The 16,783-nt window shown below is 33.9% G+C and overlaps 2 protein-coding genes across 2 annotated transcripts; one reads left to right on the top strand and one right to left on the bottom strand.

Moving 5' to 3' along the window:
• Positions 1-2,722: 2,722 nt before the first annotated feature.
• On the top strand, positions 2,723-4,292 carry LOC132048206 (CASP-like protein 1C2). The gene is made up of 3 exons (XM_059439116.1): positions 2,723-3,237; positions 3,724-3,826; positions 3,923-4,292. Exons 1-3 carry the CDS (start codon positions 3,083-3,085, stop codon positions 4,151-4,153), a joined length of 489 nt encoding a protein of 162 aa, XP_059295099.1. The 5' UTR covers positions 2,723-3,082; the 3' UTR covers positions 4,154-4,292.
• Positions 4,293-5,185: 893 nt separating this feature from the next.
• On the bottom strand, positions 5,186-9,566 carry LOC132045234 (probable 2-carboxy-D-arabinitol-1-phosphatase). Its single transcript, XM_059435787.1, has 7 exons — positions 9,148-9,566; positions 8,054-8,205; positions 6,517-6,636; positions 6,337-6,436; positions 6,031-6,170; positions 5,881-5,960; positions 5,186-5,560 (listed from the first exon to the last, which is right to left on the bottom strand). Exons 1-7 carry the CDS (start codon positions 9,299-9,301, stop codon positions 5,434-5,436), a joined length of 873 nt encoding a protein of 290 aa, XP_059291770.1. The 5' UTR covers positions 9,302-9,566; the 3' UTR covers positions 5,186-5,433.
• Positions 9,567-16,783: the final 7,217 nt, after the last annotated feature.

Raw genomic sequence — 16,783 nt, 5'->3', positions numbered from 1 at the left:
ACGCCAACTTCTTTAGAAAGAAAACACCAACAAGAAGTCAAAAACTATAAAGTGCGAAACAAAAACTATAAAATGCAAAAGAAAGCAGAGTTAATTCCTTGGATGGTCATCCAAGTTTAGGGAATTTCCTACAAAAGTCACTTTTGTTTCATTTAGGACAATAAAGTCACTCAAATATCACTATTTTCCTCAAAAAGTACCTAAACACCTCAAAAGTCTTCTTCTCTCCTAGTTGGCATGCCATGTCATTAAAGCCCCATTTTTTATTTTAATAATAGACATATTTAACTCATCAAAATCATTTAACCAAATTCATATTTTATACCCAATTAAATATCACATGGTTAAAAAGCGGCAAAAGAATCAAACCATACTTTTTATTAAGCCACTGTTTCAAATCTAAATTCTTTTATCTCGATTCAAATATATTATCTTTCAATTTAAATTAATGTTCAAGTAATTTAATCTTTCTATTCAAATTCAAGTTTTTTTAAATAGCACATTTTTTACCATATTAAACAACAAATTCTTTCCACATTAAAATATAATTACACATATAACACAAAAATTACATTCGTATTGGTTTAACTTTTAAAAAATCTAATTAACAACAACAACAACAACAACATACCCAGTGAATCCCACAACGTGGGGGTCTCAAAATGCAGGGGAGACCTTACCGTGTACCTTATCTTAGGGAGGTTAAGTTTTCGGAAGACCTCGCCAAGAAAAAGCATAGGAAAGGTCGATACGGCAAACAAATCAAAGCAATTATGAAAATGAAAACAATGAAAGTAAAATAAGCCATTATAAACCAACAGATATCTGCAGAAATCAAGAGACAAGAAACTATAGAGCAATACAACTACTCGTAAGAAGGGATAAATGCGACTACCTACTAGCGATTTAAAAAATCTAATTAAATCGTATATTTAAAAAATAAAGTTAGTGTAAATTTTCTCTCTCTATTTTTAGTTATCTATTCTTATATATGTAGTGTGCAATTTTTGGCATTTCCATTTTCATACAATCGAGGTCTTTTTATTTCTCATGCAAAAGGTATAGAATTTTCATTAATATAATACTTATTTTAAAATATTATATTATAACTCTTATTTTTTATTTTAAAATATTATATTATTAGTCTTATATGAAATATAATATATTCTTAATTTATTTCATGTTATGATATAGATATTCCAACTTGTCATGTTAATCATGTTAATACCTAGCAATATATTAAACTAAAGCTCTAATTTTTTTTTTATATTTTAATTTTAGATTTTAATACTTATCTATAGATTAAAAAAAAAACTCTCTCTTTTAATTCTAATTCATTTAGATTACATGCTAGTTTGTTCCTTTGCCGCTTTTTAACCGGGTCATATTTGATTAGATATAAAATATGAATTTGATTGAATGATTTTGATGAGTTAAATAAGTCTATTATTAAAAAATATGGGGCTCTAATGACGTGGCATGCCAATCAGGAGAGAAAGAAGCTTTTGAGGTATTTAGTATTTTTTGAGGAAAATAGTAATACTTGAATGACTTTATTATCTTAAATAAAACAAAAGTGACTTTTGTAGTAAATTCTCAAACTTGGGTGACCATCCAAGAAATTAACTCAAAGAAAGCAGTAATCAACAGCACCACCAAGCCAGCAACTTCAAAGATCCAAAAGGTTGTATTTAAAAATTAAAATTTAAAGCCACTAATATATAATTAGGGATAAAAAGGTAATTATAATATAAGTTTATTGGGTTAACAGTTTAACCATTAACTAAATCTTTAAAATCGAAAACCGAACCGATAATACAATAAAAAGTTTTACAAAACCGTTTATAAACCGTTAACCGAATAACCCGATATCGATAAACCAATAGTGTTTTTATTGGTTCGGTTTATCGGTTAAATCGATTTTTGCACACCCCTACTCATAGAAGTAAATTTTGGATCTGCCTCTGGAAATCAGTCTGATGAGCTGGAAAATCAGGGCATATATGAAACATTTGGGTATTGACAAGGTCGTTTCTAAGCAAATTTTACCGAAGGGTATGACTAATTTATTTTGGAAAGTTTAGGAACATATTTGAAATATTTTACGTACATATATTCTAGTTCTCATAGTTGTAATGACGTAAAAACATAATAACTTATTGTTGGTCAATTCGAGATATTACGGCATCGCGTCATGAAGCGGCTATGGCCATTTCCTATATTGCATTGGGCATTTCATTGTTTTAAATAATTGTGGCGTTCGAATCAACTTGCACGCACCTTAATTAATTTTACAGTTTATCTGTTATTTTTCATCACCATAGATTGAAAGAAATCATCTAATGTCTTTGCGTATAAACCTGAGATCTCATGATTCTCAACTCACTTCATTAACTACCAGGTAACACCCTTAAATGCAATGGACATGTCAAATTTGTAATGTCCACATTATAATTTTTTTTTTTTTTTTTTTCAATAGGAAAAAGCCAAAGAAATGTTAAACTCAATTGTCCACGTTAGAGACAAATGTGGGAGGCGCCGTGCATATATAGAGTTAACTAATGGGTAGTTCAACCGACCATTACTCTGCAAGTTGTTACCTTTTTTATATGCTAAGACATGATACAAACTCATATCAAACTTTGCTTATTAAGATTTTAAATAGTCTTCTTCCTGCCTACAATGAACACTTATTGGTAGATTGAGTCAATGATTTTTTTGGCCAAGTGTGCCACTAGATGCACAAATCTTCGATGAAATTAAAAGGGTCCACTCTCAAGAGGGGTAATTTAATTCATTGGATCTTTGTTAATTACTGGCACTATAAATAAGTGGCACAAGTTTATTTGTACACTCATTAGGTAACCAAGAACATGACCCTTTGTCCCTAAAGAAGACAAGTTTACCACCCACTTATCTGCCTTTTCCTAACACAACAAAATATCCCTCTTTATTATTCTACCTCTCTTGATCACTTCTTTAATTCCACACAAAAATTTTATGCCCTTTCACTTGCATTTCTTTTGACATTAAAAACTAGTGCTAGATTTTGTTAATTGATCTCATCACTTTCCTATTCCTAATGACTTTGGCAAACAGGATCACCATATTTCTGCTTAGGCTTTTAGCCTTGGGGGCTAGTGTTGCAGCCATCATTATCATGGTCACTAGCCATGACTCTGCTCAAGTCTTGGGCATGACCTTTGAAGCCAAATTTTCCAATACGCCAACGTTCAAGTAAGTTGATCATACATAATCTTCAATGTTTTTAACATGAGTACTCTTTCTACTTGCAACGGAACTAGAATTTTCACTAAAGAAATTCAAACAGAAGTAAACACACGAAGAAGTGATGCGGTGTAATTTTCCAGCAAAGGGAATTCGAATGAACCCCCTTGCGCCCCGTAATGCCACCCCTGCTTTCTACGTTCTGTCGATCACATGCATGCAGTACACCAGTGGATAATAAGGACAACTGATCAGTAGCGAATCCAACCATGAGTTCATCGGTTCGACAGAACCCAGTGCTTCAGAGTCGAACTACATTTATATGTGCAAATTATATATATATATATATATATATATATATATATATATATATATATATATATATATATATATATAACTTCGAACCAACTCTATTAACTTAATATTCATAACGTCTAAATTTTGAATCCGCACCTCACATGACCTGCTGGCTAAACTAAGTTATTGATGTTTCAGGTACTTTGTTGGAGCGAATATACTAGCAAGTGCCTATTCCCTCATAGTTCTCTTTTTCCCTACCAAGAAATTGCTGGGACGCATTCTGCTTATTTCAGATATAGTATGTACTATCTTTTCTTGATGATAATTTTGGTTACATGGATTTTTATTGCTTAGGCTGATTCAACTTTTTATCTTTTCATTGATTTCAAATTAGCTTATGACATTGCTTCTGGACTCAAGCATATCAGCATGTTTGGCAATAGCTCAAGTGGGGAAAAAGGGAAATAGTCATGCAGGTTGGCTACCAATTTGTGGGCAAGTTCCAAAGTTCTGTGACCGTGTTTCTGGATCTCTTATTGCTGGATTTGCAGCTGCTATACTATATTTCCTTCTTCTTCTTTTCTCTTTTCACAGTGTTCTTAATCTTTACACACTAAAAGCTTAGACTCCTCTATCATGGAGTTTTTACTTTTTGCTCCTCTTAAAAAACATCGTTTACCCTATTTTTGTACTAATTTATGTGTTTACAGATGAATGCTATATGTAGTTGAAATATTATAGTATGAAAAGAGGATTTGAAGACATCTTTTTCGTGTTTCGTATGCTTAATTATCTACACAAAATATAATTAATATTTCAATCTTTTGTTGGTCAATGAGTAGTTTAACGTCGTAATCTTTTCTGGTTGATAGAAGTAAGAATCTGTAATTGTAAGATACGAGTAGGTTATCTTATTCTCGTTGATATTGTCACTCTCACTATCAACAAAGATTTAACCAAACTATAAATAATATGATCTAACCATGATCTGGTTGGTACGCACTCCAACTTTTTGTCGTATAAGAGTTGATAAGTGGAAGAGATCTTTTTGTTTTATATATGGTATCATTTATAGTTTTATAAATTTTTTACACCATCCGGTCAAATCAACACTGACTATAATAAAAGTAATTTTTTATAGCAAGTCTAATATAATAACCTCGAAAAAGAAAAATAACAGCATGCTAGGCATATTTAATTTGCATTGGTAGATTAAATTTTTTACAATGTCAGTATAAGTAACTTAAAATCTTTGTTAAAATTCTGGATAGTTCAAATCAACGACCCTTCAAAAAAAAATTCCATGAATATTTTGCTTTTACAATAAATGAGATTTGTACTAAAAAGTTGTTACTTGGATTCATATTTTATACGATGTACTTATACATCACATTAGCCCAAAAATCACACCTGATATTTACACCAAACCACTAAAAATAGCTGAAGCGCGAAGTTTCTACTTGAGATTCCTCCATTTTCATTATGTCTAAAAAAAACCTATTTGTCCATTTAATTTTTGCGAAAAACTTTATGGTTGCATGCATTATAGTATTTAAAGATTAAAATGAATTCAAATAAAAGAGTCTCAGTTTCATTGACTTTGATTTTCTGAGAACTGTTACCAGAGAACATAAATCTGTAACAGAAGAGGCAAAAATTTCATTCTGGAAGAAATGATGAACTCTGCATTTCAATCAACTTCGTAACGGTTATATCACAAGAACATGCCACAACTTTTTCAGCTGTTCTTGAATTAATGAAGTTCTAACTAAACTAATATTCAAAAGTTCAATGATTCGTAACTCACATGCTACACAGACAACTATTCAGGTCTGATGCGGTTCTCTATTGTTTCAATAGCAAATGTAATCTTCATTGTCCGTCCAGTCCTTGTACCAGTTGATCTTAATAGTGGTAGATGTGGTCAGTGTACATATGTGCTGTCATGTTCAGGGAATGAAGCATGGCTTCTCCTTCTTTGTTGAATTTGAACACACATAATCCTCCATTATTTATATCCACTGAACGAAACCTGAATCCGTACAAAATTAGACCTGTCAAGAATAGTGGCTGAAGAACCCAACTTTTATATGTAGTAGTTGAAGTATAGGACTCGATAAAAGATTGCATACATGTAATTTTCATAGTGATGAAAGAAAGTTGTATTAAATTTCATGGTGATGAAAGCAAGTTTACTATACCCCAGCAATGTTTAACATCCTTACATTTGTCTTAGTCAGCTGTCATATCTAAAGGGTTATTTTAATTTTATGTGCCTGAAATATCTTAGGTTTAACTTAATCTAATGAAAGATTTTGGAGACAAAGTATGCTGTGAAATATTATGACATACCGTTCCGGTCCTAGTCCAAGAGCTGTGCAGATCAATGCTCGTAAAATAGATTTGTGTGTCACAACCAAAAAGTGCTCTCCCTGATGAAGAACGAGCTAATCAGTATATTGTGTTGCAAAAAAGATCAATTGAGCAGTGTAAAGAACTTACTGGTGTCAGTAAAATTTCTTTCCATGCTTCATGTGCTGTTCCCCATATTTCCTCAAGAGGGTATACACCATCTACACAAAAATTAGATGGATCTTCTCTCCAAGTTGTATACTCCTTTGGATATATGCGCTTGGCATCCTCTGCCTCCAAATACTAAACATCATTTAGAAAACTAATAATGCTGTTGAGTAATCTAAATGGATGCAAAATCTAAAACTGATTATGCCTTCCTGTTGTTACAATATTTAGGTTATAGTGACTCAGAGGTAATAGTAAAATAATGATTTCAGAGTGAACGAGGCAGACCATTTTTCATGCCTTCAAGAAAATATAGATGGGCCTCCTTCAAGGAATCAAGAAAAACCAGAGGCTCTTCCTTTCCTTGCCATATGATTTCAGCGGTCGTCTGCAGAAGACATTGCTGTTATTACTTAATAACTGCATATTTAGTAAGCAAAAGATAATTACACAACACCATGATCCAACCTTGGCGCGTGATATTGGACTAGCGAAACATTGGTCAAAGTGCATATCAGCCAAGGCCATCTTACACCTTTCTGCTTGCATTGCTCCTTTTTCAGAAAGTATAGATAAGTTTGAGCTTCCCTACATGTACGACTAATTAGGTTAGTAGCCATAGAACAGCCAAGCCACATATGAAAAGGAGTAATAAGATGTGAGTTCCTTACTACAACAATTAGCATCAACTCTTTCAGTCATGATAGGACCCAACCCCATTGGGAGGAAAGAATGAAAATAAATTGTTGGGCAAGCAGTCATAATAAATGGTATTAGAGCTGGGAGAAACTAGCTGGAGTTATGGGAGTCAAGTCCCATGTAGGAGTTACCTCTAGAATCTTGGATCAGGTCTGAGAGGATGTCAAGGCCTCAAGGGGGAGAATGTTATACCCTGTCTCACCAGATAAGTGGACTTACTGGAATTATAAGCCTTAAAATGCTCCACTCCTAACACTTTGGTTCTAATTTCTAGATTAAGGGAGGAGAAGCTCCAAGTAGGTGTGTGAACACAAAATTCAATCAATTGTTCCGCCGGTGATTGGATTTAGTCATTTAGATCATTACAAGGCTAATAATGAAAGTAACAGGGTCTTAAAGCATTAATTGAGTGTCAATTTATCAATCAGGATGGCACTCGACAAGTTTGAAACAGAATCTCATATTATAGATTATATCGCTTTTGATGTACCAAAAAGAGGAGGTTACTTGTGACAAGAATAAATGTTGAACTGACAACAGGAGCTGAGATGAACTAGTGATAGGATACCATGCCGTGGCAGAGCTAAAGGTAAGGAAGGGGGTTAAATTGAATCCTCGTCCGAAAATTACACTGCGCAAGTAGGTAAAATTTTATTTTTTTGTAATATATATACACGGTTGAACCCCTTTATATAAGGAAAGCTTCTAGATAGTAGCATTTTTATATTTTTCTGAATCCCTTTGTTTAAAGATTTTTGGCTCCACCACTGATACCACAGTTTGCTCAAATGTAGTTTGAAGTTTGTCAGCCTGGAGGAAAGACTATGTCAACTAACACATCTTATCATTTATCATGGAAGTTATGTTAGAGTTAGGGACGCAGAATTCAGATACCTCTTGTCTTTGCAACAAGAAAAATGTAACGCTCCATAAGACTCGTATCAGTAACAAAAGATGACTTTGAAGTCCTTAACAAGACAAGCGTTCTTAAGACAAAGCTAATTAAAACTTCACGTGTTTGTAGCTCAAACTAGCGACACCACTTGTATTCCAGAGCCTGGAGCTTTAGACATAACACCACTCTTTTTCAGTAATTCACTGACATTTAATATCAAGGTCTCAAACAGAGACCTTGGCATGAATAGCTTTTCTTGCAAGGACTCAGTAACTTAAAAGTAGGAAATTTAGCATTCTTTCTTGTACTTCCATTATAAACTTGGGTGTAAAGGGAAGTGACTGTCAAGGAATTAAACTCTCTCGTAATAACAGAATGTGGAGGAACATGAAAAGAGAAGGTGAAACAAACCTGAATTCTACCTTCTTCATTCCAAGAGCTGAGACCATGTCGTACAAGAGTAACTTTCTTCGGTGTAGCTAACACTTTTTTAGTTAGAGAGGTTGTGGCTCTTTCAAAATCAAATGCTCCACCAGTCAAATGAGTATCATTCCTAAGTCTTTCTGTAAGATCCATGTTAAAACTCAATTGCAGCTAGCAATAGGATTCAATGTTAATGTCATAAACAATCACAAGACCATGTACATAATAAAGAGCATAGCCGGAAGTAAATAGAAAGGATCCAGCTCCTCTGTATTGAACATGCCCGATTTAAATATCAAAGGTCCAGATTATATTAAGTAAATAAGCATGATAATCATTTTGACACCCAAAAAAGGAAGTCTCCAGCTATGATTAGAAATTATAATCTTTCTGACACCAATGAACAGATTAACTGGAGAATGCTTCTTTTTTTGGGTAGCAGAATGATGGTAAAAATTGTCATCTTAACTATTGCTAGAATGCCTGAATCTTTAATGTAATTTGGACCTCTGAAATTTGTATAGGACATATGTAACACATCCAAATAGGCAGGAAATAGAGAGAATGCCCAACCGGGAGAGGAGCCAGATACAACAATCATATGGAGTTCGTTAACTAGAACTTAAACTTTTCCACTCATGTATCTAACACAAATCAACTAATTATTCTTTTAGATAAATAATCAGTAAGATATCAAGGATACAAGCTAATCCAACATAACAACATGTGATCTTTACACAAATAGATGGCGGGATTCACTGTTAACTTTTCCTAGCCGGTATACATAAATTATACACTAATTATAGATGGTTATAGACATCATATACATGGATTATACATATACTATATATCCGCCAGCTATTTTTAGTTTAAGCGGTGGGGTGAACGCGTATTTATGTAATTCTTTTAATAATAACTATAGCCTAATTAGCATAGATTATCATGAGCAAGAAGCAGACCCCTACAACACATTTCATTGTTATCAAGAACCTTTTATTTTTTTCCTTCAGAAAACTAGAGGATTCTTGTTTCCTAAGTAATACACAATAACAAACCGGGTACGGTAGAATTTTAAAGACTACCTGTTGTAACTGGCAAACCAGGACTTGAAGTTGAGCAACGAATAGCATAGTTAATGCCAGAGCTAGTGCCAAGTTTAGGATATGTGAATTTCTTGGAATAGGAAATTGAAGTGAAAGATAAATAAGGGGTGGTAAGAATAGCTCCAGAACTCATTTTCGTAATTTCAAGATTGTTTCCACTTCTGCTTTTTTTGGCATGAATTTCAAGGGCCTTGTACAAAAGGAGAATGAGCTAAATAAGAGGAAAATGACAGTTGTAACTTGTGGTGGGAATTCAATTGGATTTGGGCATTTGGCTTTTGCTACAATATATGGAATTGAGGATATACCACATAGAGTGAATTGAAGATTCTTCCTTCTTGTATGGTCCAGCCCAAAAGACTATTTGTTCCTCCTTTTTTGGGCAACTTAGGTAAATGTATCCTTCTGCCAACTAGTTTAGATCAAAGCATACACCATCTACAGACTTCGATTGTATATAGTTATGTGTATTGTATGTATAATATTTGTATATTTTATATAAAGTACTATATTAGCTGTAAACTGGGTATATATTTTGTAGTTTAGTAAAAAAATGCGACTTTTTTTCATCCAAAAGTGGACATTTGGGCTTGTTGAACTAATCATAAGGCTTTTGTTCATATGTAATTTTTCTGTTGTTATTAGTTCATTTTTGGTACCGCTAACTTGGGTTTAATTCAATTCATAATGAAATTGCAAAATCCAAGGAAGAATTTGGTTACAAGTTTAGTTGAAATGGAAAAAAAAAAAAAAAAAGGCTCAACTTATTTTAGAAAGAGAGGTAGCACTTTCAGGAGTTCGTTTCATAAAGCAACCAACTATAGTAAAATATCTAAACGAAGGAACCTATCATTTGCCATTTCATCATTATTACAAAAATCCCTTTTGTTTAGAGTCCAGCTAAAGTGATTAAAGATCTATATATAATATATGCTCTGTGATACACAATGTAGCGCAGACCTCTCTCGCCTTTTATTAGCATTTATCTTTTTTCTATTTTTCCTCATTTATGTGCTATGTTAGAAAAGCTCAAAAATTACTCCTTTAGCTCTCTTAATTATATTAAATATGCAATATTAAAAGCTCATCTATGTAACTCTCTTAATTATGGTGAAAAACTTAAACGTCCCTAACCAACTAGAAAGGCACAGTGCAATAGCGACATTGAATTCTGCTGCCCACGTTGTAAATGGAAATGAATAATTTTCTTTGTGGTTTCCCCGAAAAGCTTATAAAGATTCAAATTTACAAAGTTAATTTTTCCCCCTGAAAATTTAAAGAGTTGAAACTTTTGAAAATTTGATCTCCACGATCCATCCATCCCAGACAAAATAATACTTAGCTGCTCTAAACTCACCCATAAAATGGGGTACTTTAAAATTTCAGTTCTTTTACCTTTTGGTTACCTATAATGGTTACCTATAATTATTACCTACTTTTAAGACCTCCATTATCCATTATCAATATAATTACATACTTATGACAAATACATATGGACCCAATTTCTCTTCAAATTTTTTCTCATCCACCATGTGATACAGATTAATCCTACTTCCCCACAAACCGTGTTTGCCATTCTTCTGATGAAAGGTGATTAGTTCATTTGAATTCTTTGTTTCTCTGTTCTTTTTCTTCTTGAAATATTTATATAATATTACATTGTTACTTTTGATAAATGTTTGTGATTTTGAAAATTAAAAATAGGTAACTAATGAGGTTATTATGGATGTAATTTCAACAATAATAAGTGAAGATATCATTTTAGAATAAGTTTAACCAAGTAATTTTACATATTTCCAGTAAAAAGGAATTAGTAAATGATAATTTTTTCACTTGTCCAAAGAAGGATTGTCAATGTAATTAAAGCTTAAAAATTCAGATTTATTTTTAAAATTTTATGAATTTTCAATATAGCTTCAATAATTTTTAGAACGGAAAAAGAGTAGCTTTAGAGTGGAGTGGCTAAAAAATAAAAAATAAAAAATAATAAAAATTTAGAGTGGAGTGGCCAATTATAAAATATATAATGTTCTAGCGAGGGAGAAGAAAATGAAAAAGAATGAATGAACAAGGAAGCAAGAGAAAAAGAAGAAGAAGAAGAAGAAGAAGAAGAAGAAGAAGAAGAATGTTAAAGCAAAAATTAACCAAAGAGATTTCATTGGTTTGTTTTCCCCCTTTCATTATTGTTTATGTAGTAGATGTTGTTGTTGATGTATTTTCTAAGAATTTTGAAGGAAAAAAAAAATGAATCACTAAAATGTAGCTCTTGAAAGGTAGAGAAGAAGAATTAAATAGATACTAATCTATTAAATAAACAAAGAATACTTATGTGTAAATTGTATAGATTATTATTTAAAATGTAAGCATTTGTGGATAATTAAAAATCCGTAATTTATAAAAAAATCTAACAAAAAGAAAAATAAAGGACAATAATAAAATATCTTAGAACTTGAAATCTAATTTATTTGAGTTTGAAGACTAAAGAAGAGTTAAATATTTTCAATAGTTTGGCATTAAAAATTTATTTCAAAAATTGAATAAGATTTTTATGATCGCGTGAAGCGCGAACCAATTCACTAGTTTGTAAATATGGGAGGAACTTTTAACTTTCAAATTTACACATTTGTTTAGCATCTTTTATGTACCACTATATATAGGGAAACGGATGGAACCTTAATTATATCTAGTCCTAGCTACAGTAAGTAATTTAAAAAAATTGACACATTCATCAAAATCATATAATAACATTAATTGAGAGAATTATTTAACTATATTATCATTTATTTAACTATATTATCATTTATCCTCTCCAACATAAATTAAGGAGTAGTAAAAGACTTCTTAAAAACTGTTCAGAATATTTATTAGACTAAAAAATAAATAAATAAAATTAATACAGTTTTAGGTTTTTTCTTTTTGGATAAAACCGCTTATTTTAAATCTTTGAAAGGTTAAAAATAGCTCATTATGAATCAAAGGAGTATGCATTATCAACTTTTACAATATATATAAGTGACATGGGGGTACGAACACAGCTTCCAATAGTTGTACCATGAGCTTCACAATTTGTACACGCAATGAATATATATAAGTGCCATGGGAGGTACGAACACAGCTTCCAATAGCTGTACCATGAGCTTCACAATTTGTACACGCAATGAATGCTTGTATCCTAAGCTATATAACTTGTACACTTTATCCAACTATTTTTATATCCCGCGTAGACATATGTCATAGTACTTAATATTTATTTCCTTCTCATGTATAGACGTATGCACTTAGATTTTAATTCTCCGATACATTTATTTTCTTCGTGCACTTTTACTTAGACGTATGCAGTTCAATTTTAATTCTCCTACACAAATTTATTTTCTCCTTGCACTTTTACTTGTTCACTTTTGACTTTTCACATTTTTACTGAATATTTATTCTCTTCTCAGGTATGAATGACCTCTTTCACATCTTGGCCCGAAGCATCTGGTGGAGAAGCTGGGGCTGAGGCTCCCTCATGCTCCTCTGAAGCAGATAATGAGTGGGAGGATCTAAACGGAACCTCATTCTGGGATTCATCTCCCTCTATAACTGGTGGCGGTATTCTTTCAGCCTGCCTTTCTATCACTGTCTTGCCCTTTTGGGCTACCGTAGCTTTCCTCCTCACAGGCATTTCTGACATACATAATACATGGTTAAGGAAAGAGAAATCCTTATATCATGGCTCTTGTCGCACGATCAAAGAAGAAAGAAGGTCATATTCTTTAAGAATTAATAAATGAAGTACTCTCTTCGTCCCATATTACGTGGTCACATTACTATACTTGACTTTTCACGTTCTTTAAGAATTAATAAAAATGAAGTACTCCTTTCATTCCATATTACTTAGCCACATTACTAAAAATATATATTTTTCTATATTATATATAAGCGTGGAGGAGGGACGAACACCGCTCCTCCAGCTTGTACCATGTCCACAAATTGTATACGTAATGAATGCTTGTACCATAAGCTATATAACTTGTACACTTTATCCAACTATTTTTATATCCCACGTAGACATATGTCATAGTACTTAATATTTATTCCCTTCTCATGGATAGACGTATTGTCACGACCCAACCCCGTGGGCCATGACTAGTGCCCGAGCTGGGCACCCAAACACATTCATTAACCAGAATCGCATACAGATAACTTATACATATACAAATATCAGACGCTGTTTCAAACTGTCGCAAGTACAAATATATATCACAGAAGCCAGCAAGGCCATCATATGGCGCAACGTCCCAAAATATATACAAACGCAAGCCGACAAGGCTGCCACGGCAAATGGGACCTCCCAAAACACATATACCATACGAACACAACCGAACAGAAATATTCACAACCCACATATATATCTACAGACCTCTAAACAGAACAATAGAATCATATGACGGGACAGGGCCCCGCCGTACCCCTGAATAAACGTACATATATACAACGGAGGAATACATGCCACAAAATACGGGCTCCGGACAAGGAGCGCTCCAAAGTAACGAGAATCGGTATCCTAGACCGGATGGTCACCAAATCGATCGTCCGTACCGCGGGCACGAAACGCGACCCCGAAGAAAGGGGGTCGGTACGGAATATGTCTCGAGTATGTAAAGCATGGAATGCGAAGAACAAAGGTCAAACTGAAATAAGAAGTACAGAAAATCATAAGGCTTGCCTCTGAAACATAAATCATGCATATTAATATTGTAACCGGCTCATTATGGGTCTGAGTGACTTAAGTAAATACTCATCATGTGCATATGCATATATAACGTGTCCCGGCCCTCTAGTGAGGGACTCGGTAAGTAAAATCATCATGTCATATACATATAACGTGCCCCGCCCCCTAGCCGAGGGACGCGGTAAGTAAAATCATCATATCATATACATATAACGTGCCCCGCCCTACAGCGAGGGACGCGGTGAACGAAGTCATCATATGCCATCCCCGGCCGCCCCCCCATATCATCATATCATCATCATATAACGTGCCCCGGCCCTCTAGTGAGGGACGCGGTGAATATCATCATATACATATATCATGCCCCGGCCCTCTAGTGAGGGACGCGGTGAGTAATACAGAGGAGTCGTGCACGAATACATGCCCTGGCCCGGGACGCAGTGAAGAAGTAATAACAGTTCGCACGAGCAGAGTAGTGAGAAACCATAAGCAGTTAAAACATTTTCAAAGACTCAATAGGATAATCAAAACGAACCATCATGTAAAAATCAGGACAATAGCCAGATCAAGTTTCCTCCGAACGTCACTCGGGAACATACCAAATAGAACTTTAAAAACCATAGACATGTACCAAACCATATGCATATAAATCATTAGTCCAGACTCGACAAATAAATAAGTAGTCAACACTCGGGGGTTAAGACGATAGTCATGCAAGTCCTTTCAAAAAGTCGTTAGAACTAAACATAGACAAGTCTCGGGGCCCACGGAGATACCAATCCGAGCCCGCCTATGAAAGTTACGGGCATTATACGTTATAGAATCATTTGCGAGCATATCAAAGCAATCCGGTTCCGTCTATGAAAGTTATGGACCTTTTTCGACATAGAATCCTTTAGAACAATCTTTTTATGCACATTTGAAATTCAATCTTACAAAAGACATAAGGGCCATAGTTTAACCATTTTAAGAATGCCAACATAAGAGATGAATAAGAATCGTAGACGCACTCGGAATCTAAGAATGGAGTTACCCCGAGGCTCGTATCATAGCTTACTTACCACTAAGACATGCCAAAAGAAAGAAGGGGTAAGCTTTACATACCTCGTCCGCTCTCAAAGCTAATCCAAACCTAAGTCTCGGGCTCCCCAAGATCTACAACAACATCATCGATACCAAACATTAGCTATAGGCATTTAGGAATTCAATTCCAAACTAGCACTCTTTCTACAGAAATTCGGGCAGCATTTCCCCTATAAATACAACAACCCCGAGAATTCAACTCGGCTAAATCTTCAACAACAATACCAACAATCATACTAATAACATCAATAATCAATTTAAAACGCATTCTAACATTAACAACCTTCTCCCACATAATGCGATGACATTCGCTTACATTCAATTCAACTACATATAATCAAGCCAACACCAATGCTCGCACATTCAAGTACTAATCCGAGATCGCTCAAACAAGATTCAAGAACATTTCAAGCAATCCGCACAATATTCAAAATAACCCAACCAACACATACTCCACCCGAAACCTTCCCAATTCAACAAGAACAACAACAACACCTTTCTTTCTTCCAAACTCATGAACTACACCAACAATCTACACGTTAACAATGTCATTATCATAAATATAAAATTTACATAAGAATCACGTTAACTTCCAAATCAGCCCACAACAATTACAACTTCAACTTGATTCATTAAACTTTCATTATCATCATAGATTCCACAATAACAACAACCAAAAATACTAAATGAAATTAGTTCAACATGCCTACACCAAATCAGCCCATTTTCGGCCACAACATCAACATACAAATTCCATGATTTTCATCCATTTCCACACACTACAACAACACCCAAACATGCCAAATACAATTAATTCACCACTCCTACACAACATCACATATACACGGCCAAACATCAACATACACGGTTCAACATCAACATCCATATTTTCATGAATTTCATTCATTTCTACATACTACAACATACACAAACCATCCATAACATATAAAAGAGAAGATTAAACCTTACCTTTTCCACTTGGTTCTTCAACTTAGCTAGAGTTTGTGCTTGCAAGAATAAATGGTTTGCTTGCTCCAACAACTATCTTACGTTAAAGAGGACCTTCCAATTGGTTGATTAGCTAGAAGGAAATATTTTTGTGATGAAGATTTTTGGTCTTCAATTTTTTGACACCATGGCCGAATGGCCTTCTCCTTTTGTTCTCCAAGTTTCTTGAATTTTCTAAGGGGTGAGGATGAAGAATATGACTAATTAGTCATCTTGCATATGCTTATATTAATCATCCATGTGTACCATGGCCTACACATGGCTTGGATGAATTAAAATTTGCCAAGCCATGGGTGGGAACCACCCAAGCCACACGGCCAAGTTGGCCTTATTTCATGAATTATTAATTTTTCATAATTCACTTTTAACCCCAAATTTTTCTTAATATTCCATACCAATAAAATCATAAGCAACTTATGCCTTAAAACAAAATCGGATGTCAAAAGTCTCAACCTCGTATCCCGGAATAGTCTTGTCCTTAACTTATCATGGTTAGCTCGGACTGTCCCAATGCACAAAATACGGGATATAACACGTATGCACTTCAAATTTAATAATCCGACACATTTATTTCCTCCGTGCACTTTTACTTGTTCACTTTTGACTTTTCGTGTTCTAGCTGAATATTTATTCTCTTTTCATGTATAGACATATGCAGTTCAATTTTAATTCTCCTACACAAATTTATTTTATCCGTGCACTTTAATTTGTTCACTTTTGACTTTTCACATTCTTTAAGAATTAATAAATCTCACGTGGATATCTATCATAGTACTGAATATTTATTCTCTTTTCTATTGACGAACACCG

Source organism: Lycium ferocissimum, chromosome 2 (assembly GCF_029784015.1).
Source record: "Lycium ferocissimum isolate CSIRO_LF1 chromosome 2, AGI_CSIRO_Lferr_CH_V1, whole genome shotgun sequence".
NCBI classification, from domain to species: Eukaryota; Viridiplantae; Streptophyta; class Magnoliopsida; order Solanales; family Solanaceae; genus Lycium; species Lycium ferocissimum.
The sequence above is the reverse complement of the archived record's forward strand: the minus strand, read 5'-3'. Positions and strand labels throughout refer to the sequence as shown.